At 36.5% G+C, this 18,834-nt stretch overlaps 1 protein-coding gene across 1 annotated transcript in view; it reads left to right on the forward strand.

Annotated features, from left to right (window-relative positions):
- Window positions 1-295: 295 nt before the first annotated feature.
- KIAA0586 overlaps window positions 296-18,834 on the forward strand; it is a 132,700-nt gene continuing 114,161 nt past the window's right edge. The window contains exons 1-10 of the mRNA XM_080807340.1: window positions 296-401; window positions 689-730; window positions 908-1,199; window positions 2,092-2,156; window positions 3,974-4,043; window positions 5,517-5,586; window positions 11,333-11,507; window positions 12,203-12,424; window positions 15,037-15,190; window positions 18,429-18,596. Coding sequence (XP_080663466.1) covers window positions 1,001-1,199; window positions 2,092-2,156; window positions 3,974-4,043; window positions 5,517-5,586; window positions 11,333-11,507; window positions 12,203-12,424; window positions 15,037-15,190; window positions 18,429-18,596 — 1,123 coding nt within the window. The 5' untranslated portion in view covers window positions 296-401; window positions 689-730; window positions 908-1,000. The remainder of the gene's footprint in view (window positions 402-688; window positions 731-907; window positions 1,200-2,091; window positions 2,157-3,973; window positions 4,044-5,516; window positions 5,587-11,332; window positions 11,508-12,202; window positions 12,425-15,036; window positions 15,191-18,428; window positions 18,597-18,834) is intronic.

Here is an 18,834-nt window from a genome sequence, read left to right on the forward strand (position 1 = left end):
CTAGTCAACAGGAGTGGTATTGTCAGTTAAGCCGGGACCTGTGCGGGTCTCCGATGAGAACCTCCAGTTTTATTCAGTGTTTAAGTCTGGTGGGGCAATGTACTGCTTTAAAAAAATAAAATCAAATCTGCACCTTTTAAACCTTTTACGTTGTGAGTTTGTTTCCACCCGGAGAGGGATGGAGGTACACCAGAGGGCGGTCAGCTTTTTGGTTGGGTGTTTTGGATGATTTTCTTGGCGCGCATGCGTGTTGTGTCTCAAGGGCCGACTTAAAGAGAAGTGGGTGTTGACTCGCGGGCAACTGAAGCTGTTGTCAGATTACACCTGTGACTGCCGGGTTGTGGAGCATTCGGGAGACGCAGAGGGGTGAATTTAGGTGTCCGATGTTTGCATCTGGAGGGGTGTGTAAGACTCTTTGGCTGAAGAAAGTTATTAAGCTTCTTAAGCTTATAGTTATTAATAACTTTTAAATAACTATTTTAGTTATTAATGAATTCTCAAAAGTTATTAAGCTTTTTTTTTTTTAAGCATTTCAGTTTTACCTGCTTGACTCCCGCTTCTCAACAGATGTTAACCTCGCCTGCACATCTGTTTGGTTTTGCACTGCCAGCTCTTGGCTTTGGAAGTGCTCTCTGTTGTTTGGTTATTGTTGCTCATGCGGCCATTCTCTTGTCATCCCCACTCTCAGATTCACGGGCGTGTGCATTAATGAACTGAGTGGGATTAATGGGTAAATATGATGTTCTAGTTGTCTCTAATCCTGGATTAAATACCAAACTGAAATTTCTAGCTTTGCGGATAGTGTTTAGACGTTGTTTTATTTAAAGGTTGATGACTGTATGTTTTAAAATCACTTGAAATTCACATTTTCTTTATCATACTCCTCCCTCGTTCCTTCTCCCCCAAGTCCTCAAAGCGGTGAAAATTTTGTTCTGAAGTTTTATGGACCCAGAAGAAATCTTCTTTTCAGAACTGTGGGACTAGTTTTGTTACCAATAATATGAAAGGCTCTGAGTTTAGCCCGGAAAAGAAAAAAAGGGTTAAAATACCAGCGAGGAGACTTCGTGAGGTAGTTTCTCCAAATCAGGGAGATAATTTGGCTTTGCTGAAAGATGAGTTGCCCTGTGTTCCTCCAGCGTTGTCTGCAAATAAACGTCTTCCTGTTAGAACCGAGGCTAGCTTGAATGGAACGTTACGTGGTATGTGACTCCAAATAGCTTTCACTTTTGTAAATCTTTAGTCTTTATTTTCATTTCTTTTTTGCGTTTCAAAATTTAGGGGATTTTTAATGTTTAAATTCTCAAACATAAGATACATCTAGTCTTAGTAGGTGTTTGAAAGCTGAGCCCTTTCTCTGGGAAAATGGCTAGTACAATCAGTCTAATTGAAACATATCCAATAGGTGGAATGAATGAAACACTTCTGTGCTTATTCTTTGTGTGGTTTTTGCACATTGTTCTTGTTCACATCTATGGTGGACGTACTAACTAGTGTGATGTGTTTACTGTTCATTAGTAGAGGTTTTTACCAAATGCTCTACCTTCTGTTTGGTTGGTGTTACTCAGTTTGGCATAGTAGAAAAGCATAACTTCTGCCTTTTGATGGCTTCCATTTTCCAACTCACTTAACTTGTCTCTCCAGTGAAAATGAAGAAAACATATGCTTTGCCCATTTCATTGATGATCATAAGGATCAAATTAATGAATATATGTGCAAAAACAAAAAATGCATTTATAGTGCTGCTTTTGGGGGAGCTGTGGCATAATAAAGGCCTGCTTTTACATCATGTACATATTTTATTCCTGGCAAATTCTAACCATAGTATGTCCAAATCCAACATTGTAATGCTATATTTTAAAACATTTATCTCACTTGATTGTCAGTACTGATCCTTACTTTCCAAAATATCAGCTGTAAAAACTTCATCAGGATACATTCTAATTACAGTTTAAGTTCTTTGCATGAAAAATGGCTTCCAATTTAGGCTTAGCGTTAATACTGAGTTTATAGTTCTTGAGTCAAGCCTATACAGTTTCCAAAAATATGGTTCTGGTTTTAAAGTCACTAAAATTGATTCCTTTGTTTTGTTAGGTTCAGCAGACTTGACTAGAACTTATCAGCAGCCTCCATTAGCAAATTCTACTGGGCCAGAAAGGGTAAGCAAAAGAATTCTTAATTATGTTCACGTTAAGCTTTTCAGTATTGTTGAGTAATGTGTTCCTAAATTATGTTTGATGAGCAACAGGCCTTGTTTTTGCTTAAATTTCACTTACCCAGAGAAATGTTTTATATCCAATTGTGACTTAAATAGTATTTGAGACATTAAACAAAAATTCTTCCATAAAATCAAAAATACTCATTACTAAGATGTTGAACACTGAGAGAAATATTGGAACAGAAAACAAGCTCTGCTGTTACCTAAGGAAATGGGGTTCTAGACCGGAGATTTAATATACTGTTAGGTAAAGGTAAAGAAATAGTAACAACATTATTTTTAAAAAGTGAGGTATGATTATATGTTATCCAAACAATTGTAAGGTCTTTTGTGTGGTTTTTTTGAGGGGTCTTTAAGAAATACCATGAAATTCTCATCTTGACCTTTATAATGCTGAAAATATTTGATGATCAATACATTTTGTTCATGCAATCTAATTAGATTTTGACCACTATCACTATAGATTGTCAATTTAACAAGTCTTTAAAGAAGAGAGTTTCATAATATAATATCTTGAAAATTGAAGCTGGTAAACTAAGAATGAAATTAAAACTGTCTACTTATCAACTTTGCAAAAAATTCACAATAAAAATGTATAATTATGTGCTGTACTTGGTCCCTCTGTAAATGCTTAGCCTTTGGGTTGGTGTTTTTGTTTCTTTTTTGAGTATGCCTTATTTAATGATTAATGGTATTTGAATTCTATTCTCTAAATAATTTCCCAGATGGATATGCTATTATACAAATTACCTCTGGAAAGACTGTATCAATATATGTTCTTCCGCAAGATCATGAATAGAATTAGTGGTATTATTTTCTCTTAGCTTTACCAATACAAGACATCAGAATTAGACCAAAAAAAAAAAAAAAAAAAAAACCACCAACAAACCCAAAAAACAAAACCACGAAACTTTGCCATTTTGATAGGTAAAGAAAGCATCTCATTTTATTTTGTCTTTATTTTATTATTACCGAGGGGGAAATTTTTTCCATGTATATTGCCATCTTTATTCTTTTGTGACTTACATATTTCTATGCTATACTTTTTCTTACTCATTTGTAGGAGGTCTTTGTATTAACGTCCCAAATGCATTCTATTATATTGTTAGCCTCATTGACTATTTTTAGAAAGTTAACAGTTGTTTGTCAGGAGATAGCCTGATCACCTTCCTTTTATGATTTTCTCTTTACCCTTTTCTGACTTAGCAGGAAAAAAAAAATTGATGTGTCTAAGGAACGGGAAGAGCAATGTTGAATGAACCTAGTACTTAAAACGTCAGGATGTCTTAGCACTGAATATAATCGTAGAAATGAAGTCTAGGGTTACATATGTGAACAGAAAGCTGTTTGCTTGTGGAGAAGCCTTCTGAGACTACATTTTGAGCTCAGGGATAAAGAACACAGTGATTAATTCGTGATGTACCTTGTGTTGGCCATCCTCATGCACTCCATTTGACTCAAAATGAATCAGATTTTCACATTAAACTGTAGCAACTTAATTGTTACATGTCTCTCTCTGCTAGAAGTGGCAAATTGAGATCTGAGTCTGAATTTTAGGACCACAGTACTTACTTGTTTATTTACTCATTCAACAAATCCTTGACCTTCGAGGTACCCAAGCATTATGGTGGTTCTGGGAATCGAGGGTATAAAAACACACGATCCTGCCCTCCTGTCTCTTAGCTAGTAAATGGTACTTGGTAAGTAATAAATCATAAAGGTTTTCTAGCCTTTCATTTTTCCTTTCATATCCCGAAGGATTTTTCTAAGGATGTTGCAGTGCAAGGGTCGCCTTTGGAGAAACTGGAAGATAGCAACAAACAAAAAGGTAAAAAGGTAGATTTTTTTTTTTTAACTGCGATGAAATATACACAATGAAATTTATCACTCTAAGTGATAGTTCTGTAGCATTAGGTATATTCCCCTTATGCAGTTATCACCACCATCCGTTTCCAGACTTTTTTCATCTTCTCCATTTAAAACTCTGTACTCATTAACTACTAACTCTCCATTTCCCCCCAAGTCTATCTAGTTTTATTATTGTCTTATTTCACTTAGCATGCCTTTGTGGTTCATTTACGTTTTATGTGTCAGGATTTTCTTTGTAAGGATAGGATTTTATATTTTTACGTTTTAAGACATTCATTGATTTTTTTTAAAGACCTTAATTTAAAAGACTTATTATTTTTTCTGATTATTTTGATTGTTTCATCTTAATAAGCTATTAATGGAATCTTTAAAAACCAGAAAAAGGTTTATAGTCATAAAGGTAATTTTATTATTACTAACCTGTTGCATAAGTTTGGTCTTAAGTATTTATTAAAAAAAATTTATAAACTCTGAATTCAAGTTTTGAGTAGTCTTTTGTAAGATAATAAGTTAAAAATATGCTTTGAGGAAATATTTAGTGACTTTTTTCTTTTTTTCTTTTAAAGATTTTATTTATTTGACAGACAGAGATCACAAGTAGGCAGAGAGAGAGACGGGGAAGCAGGCTCCCCGCTGAGCAGAGAGCCTGATACAGGGCTGAATCCCAAGACCCTGGGATCATGACCTGAGCCGAAGGCAGAGGCTTTAACCCACTGAGCCACCCAGGCGCCCCTTAGTGACTTTTTTCTATGTAGCTTTATTTTTATCTAAGCAGTTTTCTCTTTCAAGTTTGAGGCAGAATGTCTCCAATTTATCCCCAGGTATTTTTGATACATTTTTTCCCCTATTGTCTAGGGTTATTACTATTATTATGCATTCATTTAATTTGCTCCTTGCACTTTTTTTTATAAGGGGGAGAAGGGGAAGGGAGAGAGGGAGAGTGAGAACCTCAGGCAGGCTCTGTGCCCAGTGCAGAACCTGTCACAGGGCTCAGTCTCACAACGTTGAGATCATAATCTGAGCTAAAATCAAGAATTGGATGCTTAACGGGGCACCTGGGTGGCTCAGTGGGTTAAAGCCTCTGCCTTCGGCTCAGGTCATGATCCCAGGGTGCTAGGATCGAGCCCCACATTGGGCTCTCTGCTCCGCAGGGAGCTTGCTTCCTCCTTTCTCTCTCTGCCTGCCTCTCTGCCTACTTGTGATCTCTGTCAAATAAATAAATAAAAGTCTTAAAAAAAAAAAAAAGAATTGGATGCTTAAATTACTGAGCCACCCAGGTGCCCCAGTTCTTTGCATTTTTTAAAAATTGAGAAATCTTATTGCTGAATTCCTAACCATTCTCTTATTAGTTTAAAAAGCTGTTTGGGATAGCTTACTAAGATTTAACAAATCTTTAGGAATCTGAAGTATGTTTCATGTTTTAATTTTGCAGCAAATGACATCTTTATTTCTCGGTACACCATGGGACAGAAAGATGCTCTAAGAGCAGCTTTAAAGCAAAAGTAAGTTTCATTTACAGAAAATAAGTGGGCCATTATGTTTTTATGTGGTTCTCTAAAATCAGCTTCAATTACATTTTGGACATAGGAAAAATGTTCTTTTCGATGAATGAAATATATATAAAACATTTTTCATAGTGCTTGATATGTATAAGATACTCAATAGCTGTGAACAATTATTATAGAAGAGGTACTGTTCTCAGGATTTTATATGCATTAACTCATTTAATACCCATAAAATCCAATGAAGTAGATTCTATTACATCCCAATTTTACAGAATCCCCATTTTATAGATGAGGAAACTGAGGCACACAGAGATTGATTTTTCCCAAGGCCATTTAGCAAGTATTCACTGGGCTGGGATTCAGACCTAGGCACTCTGCCTTTGTAGAGTTTACTCTTAATCACTTCACTATACTACTTGTAGCAATGGTCAAGTACATAATACTTCCTATTTACTGTCTAAGGACATTTAGATTTTTCCTGGTCAAGATTTAAGAAAGGGATAAGGTTAGCATCTGGATGGAGTGAAAGGAGACCATGGCTGCTACTCCATCAAAGTGGTCCCTCCCAAGTTCATCTTAAATACCAATGAAATACAAAACCGACCCTAACAACAGTGCCATGCTAAGCATGCATCTCCACTACTCTGGAGGCAGTTTTTATTATTTTTATCATTGGCAGATATGGGACGAGATACATATTCTTAGGCTAAATGTATTCTACTCCTGACATAGAACAGTCTGGAAGGCCCCTTAGAAAATAAGTAAAATTTTTACTTCATCTTGAACTCTCATTTTATTCAAAAAGGAAATTTTTATATTACTTCACAATGGAAAATCATTTTTTAAATACTACAATTAAAATGATATACAGCTACTAAAATAACAAAATTATTATTTTTCCACCTATGGCTACCTGTGGCAAATGTATTACACTCTGGGAAACATTGGACTAACAAAAATTAAAAATGTCTCTAAACCACAAGAGTGTGGTCTGAGCCAGCCAGAGTTTAAGAGCTGGTTGTTTGGCCTCATCATATTTTTCCTCTTTACCTTTGTTCAGCCTAAAATTCCCAATATGTGATGTGGTTCAGAGAGGAATTTGGATGATAAATTGTATTCTGGGGCTTATAAATATATAAGAGAAAACAAAATTAAGGGCATGAGGAGTGGTGCAGTCTTTCAAGTTCTACAGTTGAACCAAAAATTGCAGATTACATCTGACTCATTTGGACCAAAAGCGAGTATCACTTGTAATGCAGCTGACCTGCAGTAGGGACCTCACCAACTTGCCTTCAAGTCAGAACTCTCCTAGTGGAAATCTCTGAGACCTCGCAGAACTCTCAGATCAGGGAAGGAGAAGTTGTCTATGAACAAATGGATGGTGAGAGGTAACAGTGAACACTAATCCCTCTTAGACAGTAGATCTCTCCCCATTTCAGGATGAAAGAACAGAATTAAAAACAGAGTAGGAAGGGTCTTGAGAAGGCGGTTGCAATGTAGAGAATAATTGAATCAGAAACATAAAAATGACTCTCATATTGGGTTAAAAGACAGTCTATGTCTCAAGAGATAGATTTTGCTATAGTCAATGTCACTTGAATTTATTGGTTTTATTTTTTTATTTTTAATTTTTTATTATTTTTAATTTTTTTATTGTGTTATGTTAGTCACCATACAATAATACATCATTAGTTTTTGATGTAGTGTTCCAAGATTCATTGTTTACATATAACACCCAGTGCTCCATGCAATATGTGCCCTCCTCAATACCAACCATCAGGCTCCTCCATTGCCCCATCCCCCCTCCCCTCTATAAGTCTCAGTTTGTTTCTCAGAGTCCACAGTCTCTCATGGTTCATCTCCCCCTCAGATTTCCCCCCCCTCCCTTTTCCTTTCCTTCTCCTAATGTCCTCCATGTTATTCCTTATGTTCCACAAGTAAGTGAAACCATATGATAATTGATTTTCTCTGCTTGACTTATTTATTGGTTTTAGAGAATGGTAGATGGAATTTGGCAAAGTGATTCTAAAATTTACCTGGAAGGACATACAGTTGAGAATATATATATATATAATATTAAGAATACAGACATATAGAGGTGTGCCTGGGTGGCTCAGTGGGTTAAAGCCTCTGCCTTCGGCTCAGGTCATGATCCCAGAGTCCTGGGATTGAGCCCTGCATTGGGCTTTCTGCTCAGCAGGGAGCCTGCTTCCTCCTCTCTCTCTGCCTGCCTCTCTGCCTACTTGTGATCTCTATCAAATAAATAAATAAAATCCTAAAAAAAAAAAAGAATACAGACATATAGAATACACATAGTTGAGAATAGCTAATTTGGGGGGGAAAACTGGAATGATGGAGAATTTGTCCTATTTGATATAATTGCTCTAAATCTATACTAATAAAAAGTATAGACCAGAGTCTGAGTAAAGATTCTGGCCAGAGTGTCTAAAACAGGGTAGAATGTCCTTACATGTGGATGGAGAGGATGCAAGGGGCTAAGTTATACTTCTTTTTTTTTTTTTTTTTTAGATTCTATCAATTCATTAGATAGAGATCACAAGTAGGCAGACAGAGAGAGTGGAGGAAGCAGGCTCCCTGCTGAGCAGAGAGCCCGATGCGGGGCTCAATCCCAGGACCTTGAGATCATGACCTGAGCCGAAGGCAGAGGCCCAACCCACTGAGCCACCTAGGCACCCCTAAGTTATACTTCTTTAAAGGAGAGAAAGGGCAAATCATCTTAAGATTTTAAGGTGTGATATATATTTCTTAAAAGGCTCACTTAGATGGCAATATCAGAAGATGAATTGGAAGAGGACTGGACTGCAGTCCAGGAAACCAACTGGCTACAAATTTGGACGTGATCTCTTTGAGAGGGATTTAGTTGGTCCTCAGTACATTGGAGGGTGGTGGAATGAGGGTGGGAATCATGCTGGTTTGGAGAGGAATAGACAGGTTTGGAGGATAGAGATAGAATTGACAGAAATTGATGATTTGATCTGAGAGTGAAGAAGGAGCTAAGGATGAATTCCAGATTTTTGTCTTGTATAAATGCATGGTCAGTTGTAGTATTCACTGAGAAAGGAAATCCTTGGGAAAGAATTCTTGGGGGAATAAATTTCATTTTGGACATATGTAGGGGTTTGAGATATCTATGAGATATTCAGGTTAAAAATGTCCAGTAGGAAATTCAATATGAAGGTCAAATTCACAAAGTATATAGAATATGCCACATATTCTATATAGTATATAGTGTAGAAGTAGTATATAAATGGTGATCTGAGCTCTGGGAACAGTTGAAGTGACTCAGGGAGAGTGAAAAGAAAGATGGCATAGAGTAGGACTCTAAGAAAACCAAACCTTTAAGAGCTATGCAAAACAAGTGAACTTCTAAATGCTACTCAGTTTATCCAGAGTTATAAGAGTGTGTGGTGTTAATAAAGCCAATGGGAATGAAGTTCTAAGTTTGATAGGCTTCTCAGAGGTAAAGAAAGGTAAGGACTGAAAAGTGTCCATTGAATTAAGCAAAAATTATTACTGGCCTTCATGAGGGCAGTTTCTTCATGGTATTGGTCTAAATGCCAGGTTCAGAGGATTTAGGAATAAGAAATAATTTTAAAAAAAAGAAGAAGAAGAAGAAGAAGAAATAATTTTTCTGAATGAGAGAGTTGTATATTTTCCCAGTTTTTTACACTTGGAAGCTATTTACATTCATTACATTGAGCATTTAATTTGATAATTAGAAAAAAAAATTTAAAAGCCTATTAAGAAGCTGATGTCTAATCTTACAGTGTTATTTCTCTTATTGGTCAACTTAATGTATTCATGTAGAATGATCGATCTTAAAGGGTAACTCGCATTCAGACTTCAGATAGGAATACTAAAGGATAGGAATATCTGAATTATATTTTCTTAATACACCACTTAATCAGTTAGATACATAACGAGTGTCTACTGTGTTTAGTTCTTTCTTAGTTGCTGTTTGGCCTAAAAGAAATCCCCCTTCCCTGCCCCTTACCCTACACCCCAGGTTGCTTAGAGCTTAGTTGGGGAGAGAATGTGGACATGTAGGAATGAGTGATTAGAACTGTGATAGGAAGCAGCATTGCATTTAATATATTATGAAACTGTTCTGCACAGACATTTAAACCATGGGGTGGCTGCTTATCAAGCCTCAGTTGTGTAGTATAGGCAGTAAAAGCAAAAGGAGTTATTGAAGGGAGAAATCAACTGAAAGTGTTTAAGGATAGGTTTTTTGAAGAAGGTTAAGGCTTGTGTTGGATCTTAAAGATGGAACAGGATATATAGTAAGTTGAGTGGAGGAAGGTTGAGAGAACAGTGATAAAAAGCCTGGAGTCAGATGTGGGAAGGGTGTGAGGAGCAATGTGACTCCTGAGAGGTTGTGTGTGAACTAACAGGTGTATATAGGAAGCTAGGGAGACAGGGATGTGGGATGGTGTGTGTGGACAGTCAAACAAGCAATTAGCCTAGTCATCTGTCTCTAAGGAACAATTTTAGATTTTTGAATGGTGGAGAGATATGTTTGGGAAGATTCTGAAGGAGTAAAATCTGCAAGAATGAAATAGTTGGCAAGAGATGGTGAAGCTTTTTTTTTTTTTTTTAAACCAGAGTCAGAAGCATGAAGGGAGGAGTATTATTCTGAGAGATCTAGATGTTGTGGAACCATCTCTAGGAATCATAAGCCAACTATGCCTTACTGGGTCTGTGACTTTGATCAAGTAAATCAATCCCATTACCTCTGTGGACCTCAGTTTCTTCGTCTGTCGCATTAGGATGTTAGGATATATGGCCTATTGGGTTCCCCTTACTCCGTAGTTCTGTGACACCATTCCTGCAATTGTGATGAAATAATTGACAAAACTTGGTGACTCATTTAGATGTGAGAAGGTAAGTGGAGAATGGAAAAGTCAAGAAAACTTCAAAATTTTGAGACAGAGAAAAATGATGCTCCTAGTAGAAATGAGGAAATATCAAAATGGAGTAAGCTTAAGAGTTGCTCTGGGTCTTCTTAGAAACCAGAAGAGAAATCCAGCAGTTAGAGATGGAGGGCATTCCTTCTGATCTTACTTAGACTTACCTAGGGACTCTGCAGTTTTGTCTGTTTCCTTTCATTGTTTTTGTTGTTATTGTTGTTTTTTAGGGCAAATATATAACAAAATTGAGTCTTTTTTTCCTTTTTTCTTAGTATTTACTTAGTTAAATCTCTCATTGTAAATATGTATGTATTTCATTTCTCTCATTTTTAATCCAGACTGCTTCAACCTGTTTTATGCCCTGTTTTAAGAAACTCTGTGACATTTATTAAATCAAAATGAGCTAGAATTTAAAAAAAAATTTTTTTTAGCAGTTTGAACAATTTCTCTTGGGTTGTCTTCCTTTGGAAGTAAAACTTGGTACTTGCATTCTTAGAACCTTTTCTGCATGTTTTGCATTTGTCCTTGGTTATATATCTTTGTAATTATGCCCACATCTTTTTCATATGTGCAAGCCTTATTTTCTGAAATAAGCCTTCCAGGAATTATCTTCTTAGATCTTTAGTCTATAGCGACCTTTCGTAGGTTTTATTAACCAAGTGACTGATTAGATCCCGATATGGAAAACCAAGTGATTCAATTTTTGAAAAAAATCAAGCAAACCCACCTTCAGCAGTTTATCACCACGAATGCTTCTTGAAATGGCTCAGTGTGGCTTACTGAATATATTTCTATTCCTTTTTCATTTACAGAGCTCAAAACATGTCTGTGTTTAAGGAAGTAAAGGTACAGCTTTTAGAAGATGCAGGCCCAGAAAAGGACACTGCTACTCAGGAGATGAGAATTTCACCCAGTGGAATTGATTCAGCTACAACTGTGGCCGCAGCGACTGCAGCTGCCATCGCTACAGCAGCCCCACTGATCAAAGTATAATTTTCTCCCCAGATATTTGTGGCTTCTTTGTCAAATGTAAAAATACTTATGAGGAACTGAGTCTAAATGGTCGTATCCTACTGTAGACCATTGTCATTCTGGTTGGTCTCAGTTTGAAAGAGTTTTCCTGTTTGTGCTTGTATATTACCTCTCAGGAGTTGAGACGTACCCCGCCTTGCTGTGATAATACTAGAGAACCTAGGACTGCCTGGTTTCAGCCTGAAAATATCACATCCAGGGAACCCTGAGTCCTGGGCAGCCTGGGACAACAGGTCATCTTTATTTCAGAACTAGAAAGGAACTCAGAGATTGTCTGTGGCAACCCCCCTCAGTTTGCAAATGGAAAACTGAGAAACACTGTCAGAGTAGGCACAAGTCCCAGAGCTAATAGGTGGCCAAGCTTAAGTCTGGGACTCCAGGCTGCTGACTTAATTCAGCCTGAGATTAGGGGGGTATCAAAACCTAATTTGTTTTGTTATTTGCTTCTTTTTAATTACCATTTAAGTATTTTATTTCTGGCAGCCTAACAATTCTTAGTTGCAAATGTGTTATTAATGAGGGAAAAAAAATCTACTTAAGGCTAACTATCTTCTGCTTTTTATTTCTGTGATTTTTATTATCAGTCACTTTAAACAGCCTTTGTAGTAACTAAGTGTATTTTTGATGTCTTTTGGGATTTTATTTTTTAGGTGCAGAGTGATTTGGAAGCAAAAGTCAATTCTGTTACAGAATTACTGAATAAGTTACAGGAGGCTGATAAACAGTTACAACGTGTTACAGAGCAGCAAACAAGCATTCAGAATAAACATGAGAAACTACATTGTCATGATCATGAAAAGCAAATGAATGTGTTTATGGAGCAGCACATTAGGCATCTTGAAAAATTACAACAGCAGCAAATAGATATTCAGGTATCTATAATAAAGCTAGTACACATCCCATGGTCTTTTATCACTTGGATCCCTGAGCTAATATTCATTGATAATTGCAATAGCTCATTACATTGTAACAGTTTTCATTCTCAAGTAATGATTTTTGAGTTCATTATTCTTCCTGTGAAGTGAAGACCTCTCTCTGCACATTCTAGTTTAGATATCACTAGTTCTATAAGAGATTTCCATGGAGTTAGCTTTTCCTTTTTTTGTGGTATTTCTGTTCATACCATTTTTAAAAAAGATTTTATTTATTTATTTGACAGAGATCACAAGTAGGCAGACAGGCAGGCAGAGAGGGGTGGGGAAGCAGGCTCCCTGCTGAGCAGAGAGCCCAATGCAGGGCTTGATCCCAAGACCCTGGGACCATGACCTGAGCTGAAAGCAGAGGCTTAACCCACTGAGCCACCCAGGCACCTCTCTTCATACCATTTTGAAAGGGCTCATATTGCATTGCAGGGACTTGTTACATCAGTGCTTGTTAGGCTGAGAATATGCATCACAATCACATGAAGAGCCTTATGAAAATACACATGCTTGCACCTCTCAGAGATTCAGACAGCAGGTCTGAGATGGGGCCTGGGAATAGAAAGCTCTAATGATTCTAATGAGATGAGAACCGTTTGGTATACATAGTGCTTCTGCATTTAATTAATCAAAAGCATAAACATTTTTAATTGCCTTTTGAATATGAGGCACTGGGTTGTTGTGGAGAAGAGTTATCTTCAGAAGGAACTGGTAGTATAGTTTCTTATTTATTTTGGAATTTCCAAGTCCTGGGACAGTAGCCAGCACTCAGGTACTCAGTATACTTTTTTTTTTTTTTTTTTTGAATGAGTGACCAGCATTATAAATGCATTGGTTTTTATTTTTTCCTAATTAATGTGCAACTTAAAAACTGTAAAAAATTAAAATATAACATTCAGAAGAATATACAAAAGTAAGTTTATTATAGCTCAGTATGTTATCACAGAGCAAACACTAATATACTGTAATTCTCAAAACTTCTTATTAGAGGGGCACCTGGGTGGCTCAGTGGGTTAAAGCCTTTGCCTTCGGCTCAGGTCATGATCCCAGGGTGCTGGGATTGAGCCCCGCATCGGGCTCTCTGCTCAGCAGGGAGCTTGCTCCCCTTCCTCTCTCTCTGCCTGCTTCTGCCTACTTGTGATCTCTGTCAAATGAATAAATAAAATCTTAAAAAAAAAAAAACTTATTAGAGCTTGGCTTAAGCTTTCCATGTGTTTGAAGATAGTATTTTTACTGGAATAATTGTGGCCATACAAAGTAAGGTTTTAGTAAGTACTCCGTGTACAACTGAAATTGAGTGTGCAATATGGTGAGAAGCTAGGAGTGGGTCTGACAGAGTGCTGGTCCCCAGTCTACAAATAACTGCCCTTTTCTGAGCCTTGATTTCTTTACCTGTAAAACATTTTGTTTTTTTCTTCAGGTAAAAGATGACACATTTGAAAAGTACGTTGATTTCTTGAAGAGAGGGTCCTACTTGTACTATATACCTGCCTGTTATTTATCCATTTTTTTATAAGTCCATTATTCATTGACTTTTTTTTTTAATTCATTGACTTTCTTAGTTTGGAAGAATGGGATCTTTCCTAATGCAGACATCTTATTTATAAACCTTATAATTACAGCTTGAAATTTGAAAATTGAAGCTTTAGTGACATAATAGGTATATTAGTAGTTCAATAAATGCTTAATAAAATGAAATTTGTTGAGTCTGTCCCATTTGTTTTATGTAGAGAGATCTCTACACATTTTTTAAAAGATTCATTTATTTATTTATTTGACAGAGATCACAAGTAGTCAGAGAGCAGTCAGAGAGAGAGGGAGGGAAGCAGTCTCTCCGCTGAGCAAAGAGCCTGATGCGGGGCTCAATCCCAGGGCCCTGGGATCAGGACCTGAGCCGAAGGCAGAAGCTTTAACCCACTGAGGCACCCAGGCGCCCCAGATCTCTACATTTTTTTTTTCTCTCTACATATTTTTGAGACTTCTGTAAAACTGTAAATATTTTTAGATTTTCCTTTACCTCATAAGACTCTTTTGAAATCAGTTTTATTAGATACATATAATTTCTAGATATTTTAATAAATAGTGCTGAAAATTGTTGTCATTTTAGCTCTCATTTGTATTTAAATGCATATATATTATTAATACTACAAATTTGAGTGCTTCTTAGCAAGGATTTTAACCTTTCAAATGAAATCATCCAGGATATAAAAGAGGAGAAATTTTGGTTTGAAATTCTTTGGTTGAAGTAGATGTCTAGGACTAGAGCCCCTTCCTTTTGGTCATTTCCTAGCATGCCTCACTGGTCCCCAAGCCATCTCTGAAGTAGAAAGAAAGAAACCGAGGTTTAGAATAGCTAACTCAAATGATCAAGGTCACACTACAGAGCCAGGCTTAACCCAGTAGCATCACTGCTACAGTGGATAGTTACATGTAATGTATGTATTCTTATCGTTTATTAAATCTAACATATTGTTTTCAAGTCCTCTAATAAATTTCAGTGTAGTTTGTCATCTAACTCTTTCAAATGGTATTTGAAATTAATAAAATAATTGTATGTCTTCCAGACTCATTTCATTAGTGCTGCGCTCAAGACCAGTAGTTTTCAGCCTGTTGCTATGCCCCCTTCTAGAGCAATGGAAGAGTATTCTGGAAAACCAGACTTTTCTAATCATGGTGGCAGTGATCTATCTTCACAGAACACATTTGCTTCCAAACAAGGTAAAAATGTCTAGTTCTCTGTGAATGAAAAATGTTACCTACGAATGTTCTTTATAATATGTCAGCCCAAAACTTGTTTAATAGGCAGTAGAAGACTAAGTCTTTGTTTTATAAAATTAGTTTTCTTTTAGGTTAGGTAATTTTTAGGTCATTTCAAAATTCGTTCTGTCTAGTTAGGGATCATTTCCTACTTAATGATTTTAATAAATAACCTTCACAAATTGTCAGAAGCACTTCTAAGTTTAGAAAAATTTTACTCATCTCATATCAATGTTTGTAATCAGTTTTCCAATTCTCTGACAAACTGTGTATTTTCCATTTTTCTTGATTCTGTGAGAAGAGAAATGACCTGTGTACAGTAATAAACTATTTCACATTATTTTTAGTTAGTAATATAAGTTTGCCTATTTTAATAGAATCTTAAAAGTCTTTGTTTATAGTAACAAAGGAAGTACATAGTGTATTTGTATTAAACCTCTGGAATTTAAAATAAATGAATAAATGGGGCCCTTGGTGACTCAGGCAGTTGAGCGTCTGACTCTTGATCTTAGCTCAGGTCTTGATCTCAGCATTGTGAGTTCAAGCCCCACATTGGGGTCCACGCTGGGTGTGGCACCTACTTACAAAACAAAAATTAAAAAAACCCCAAAACCAAAAAAACCCAACAAAAACCAAATGAACAAATATGTTTCTAAATTATTGAATGAATAGATTGAAAATCAAGGGCTATCCCTTTAATGATAGCCAGATCCATGTAGTACAATATCCCCAACATTTGATTTGTTCGACCATTGTTTTATAGACATATTGAAGATTCTTTTTTTTTTTTTTTTTTTTTTTTTTAAAGATTTTATTTATTTGACAGACAGAGATCACAAGTAGGCAGAGAGGCAGGCAGGGAGAGAGGAGGAAGCAGGCTCCCTGCTGAGCAGAGAGCCCGATGCGGGGCTCGATCCCATGACCCTGGGATCATGACCCGAGCTGAAGGCAGAGGCTTTAACCCACTGAGCCACCCAGGCGCCCGAAGATTCTTTATAGTTGTAAGTTGCTTTATGCTTTTCCGCAAAGGAGTGCTCCTTACAAAACTGTGAAAGTGGCATGAGTCAGTTTTTAAGTTGAAAGCAAAGAAGATGAAACACAGGGAGGTTGTGACTTGCCTGCTCCAGGTCACTGTACTTGAGAGTGGGTTTGTCAGAGCTACAGCCACAACTCAGGTTTTAGTATGCTCCAGCCATAGACATGGACACTTACTTCATACTCAGTTCTGAAGACTTAATTGCTCATAATTTTGTTTATTTTTAGACTTGAATTTTAAGGGGAAAAGTGTATGTTTTATTGGTTGTGTACTGATTTGCTTTCTTTGTATGTCTTAGCAACAGTAAAAGAAATATAAGGAAAAAAATGAGTAAATTTAAACTTCAACAAGTTTAACTTTTTATTTTTCAATACTTTTTCTTGGGCATACATTATTTTTATGTACTGCAATTTAGCATAAATATTATTTTATACTGCTTTTTTCTAGCATATCAGAAGTATTTCCCATGTTTTATGTAATTATCTTCATAATATTAGTTTTTTAAAATTTGCTTTTATCAACATATAATGCATTATTTGCCTCAAGGGTACAGGTCTGTGAATCATCAGGCTTACACATTTCACAGCACTCACCATAGCACATACCTTCCCCAATGTCCATAACCCAGCCACCCTCCCCCTCCCCCCAACCCTCCAGCAACCCCAGTTTGTTTTGTGAGATTAAAAGTCTCTTACGGTTTTTCTCCCTCCTCATCTCATCTTGTTTCATTTTTTCCCTCCCTAGCCCCCACAACGTCCCACCCTGGCTCTCAAATTCCTCATATCAGGGAGATCATATGATAATTGTCTTTCTCTCGTTGACCTATTTCGCTCAGCATAATACCCTCTAGTTCCATCCATGTCATTGCAAATGGCAAGATTTCATTTCTTTTGATGGCTGCATAGTATTCCATTGTATATATACATAGTATTCCATTGTATATATACACATATATATATACATATATATACCACATCTTCTTTATCCATTCATCTGTTGATGGACATCTAGGTTCTTTCCGTAGTTTGGCTATTGTGGACATTGTTGCTATAAACATTTGGGTGCACGTGCCCCTTCAGATCACTACATTTGTATCTTTACGGTAAATACCCAGTAGTGAGATTTCTGGGTTGTAGGGTAGCTCTATTTTCGACTTTTTGAGAAACCTCCGTACTGTTTTCCAGAGTGGCTGCACCAGCTTGCATTCCCACCAGTGTAGGTTTAAGAGAGTTTATTTGAGAGAGAGAGAGTGAGTGAGAAAGCACAAGTGACAGGGGGGAGAGGCAGAGGGAGAAGCAGACACTCCGCTGAGCAGATGTGGGGCTCGATCCCAGGACCCTGGGATCATGACCTGAGCCAAAGGCAGTTGCTTAACCAACTAAGCCATCCAGGTGCCCCCATAATATTAATTTTTAATGATAAAAGCATAGTCATAATTTACTTGTTGGGCATTTATCCTGTTCTTGGGCATTTAGGCAGATTTTAGTTTTTTTTTTTCCCTTATAAACATACTGTGATAAAATCATCATTCATGTATGTATGTATGTATGTATTTAAAGAGTTTATTTATTTATTTGACAGGCAGAGATCACAAATAGGCAGAGAGGCAGGCAGAGAGAGAGAGAGGTGGAAGCAGGCTCCCTGCCGAGCAGAGAGCCCAATGCAGGACTTGATCCCAGGACCCTGGGATCATGACCTGAGCCGAAGGCAGAGGCTTTAACCCACTGAGCCACCCAGGCGCCCCATAAATCATCATGTATTTAATGTTTTCTTTCTTCTAGGTTATTTTCTTAGGATAAATTCCCAAGAGTAAGATTACTAGGTCAAAATATATAAACATTTTAAGACTTCCTATACTTAGTGCCAGATGGTTTTATTAGTTTTCATTGCCATGAGTAGTGTCTGGCTATGCCATTTTCACCATAGCTTAAATAGCACAGAATATTGTCATATTGATTTTTTTCTTATTTATTAGCTGTAAGTGTAAAATTTTTATGGGTTATATTTTGAATTCTGGTTGAGAGCTATTTCTATGTACTTGTTAATTTGTATATCCTACATAATTTTAGTTTTATTTTTAAAATATGGGGGAAAGTAATATTCTATATATTAATGTTTTTTAAAAAAATAAGTTGAATTTATTTTCTTTATTTTCTATTGAAGCACCTTTTAGAGAGGTTGAAGATATAGGTTTTGATAAACAGAAATCTCCTTTGGAGACACCAGCACCTCGCAGGTTTGCTCCTATACCTGTTTCAAAGGATGATAAAATATCAAAGAGGGAGAATCCTAAAGAAGAGAAAGAAAATATGGAGATGTCAGGTCATAGAGGTAATAAAGCAATCATAACTAGCATCTACTACTTTTACAAATTAGGAACAGATTTCCATACTCCTGATTTATTATTTTCTTATGTGCCTAGTAGTAACTAAATCTTTTTTTTTAGTATTTTTCTTTAAATGATACTTACTGGGCAAATCAAGCTTCTTTACATTCTTTGCAGGAGGTAGAGGTATACAGTTATAATTCTGATTATTTTCTATAGATTATTACTTAAACTTATAATGAA

This window comes from Martes martes, assembly GCF_963455335.1.
Source record: "Martes martes genome assembly, chromosome: 7".
In the NCBI taxonomy this organism is placed as follows: Eukaryota; Metazoa; Chordata; class Mammalia; order Carnivora; family Mustelidae; genus Martes; species Martes martes.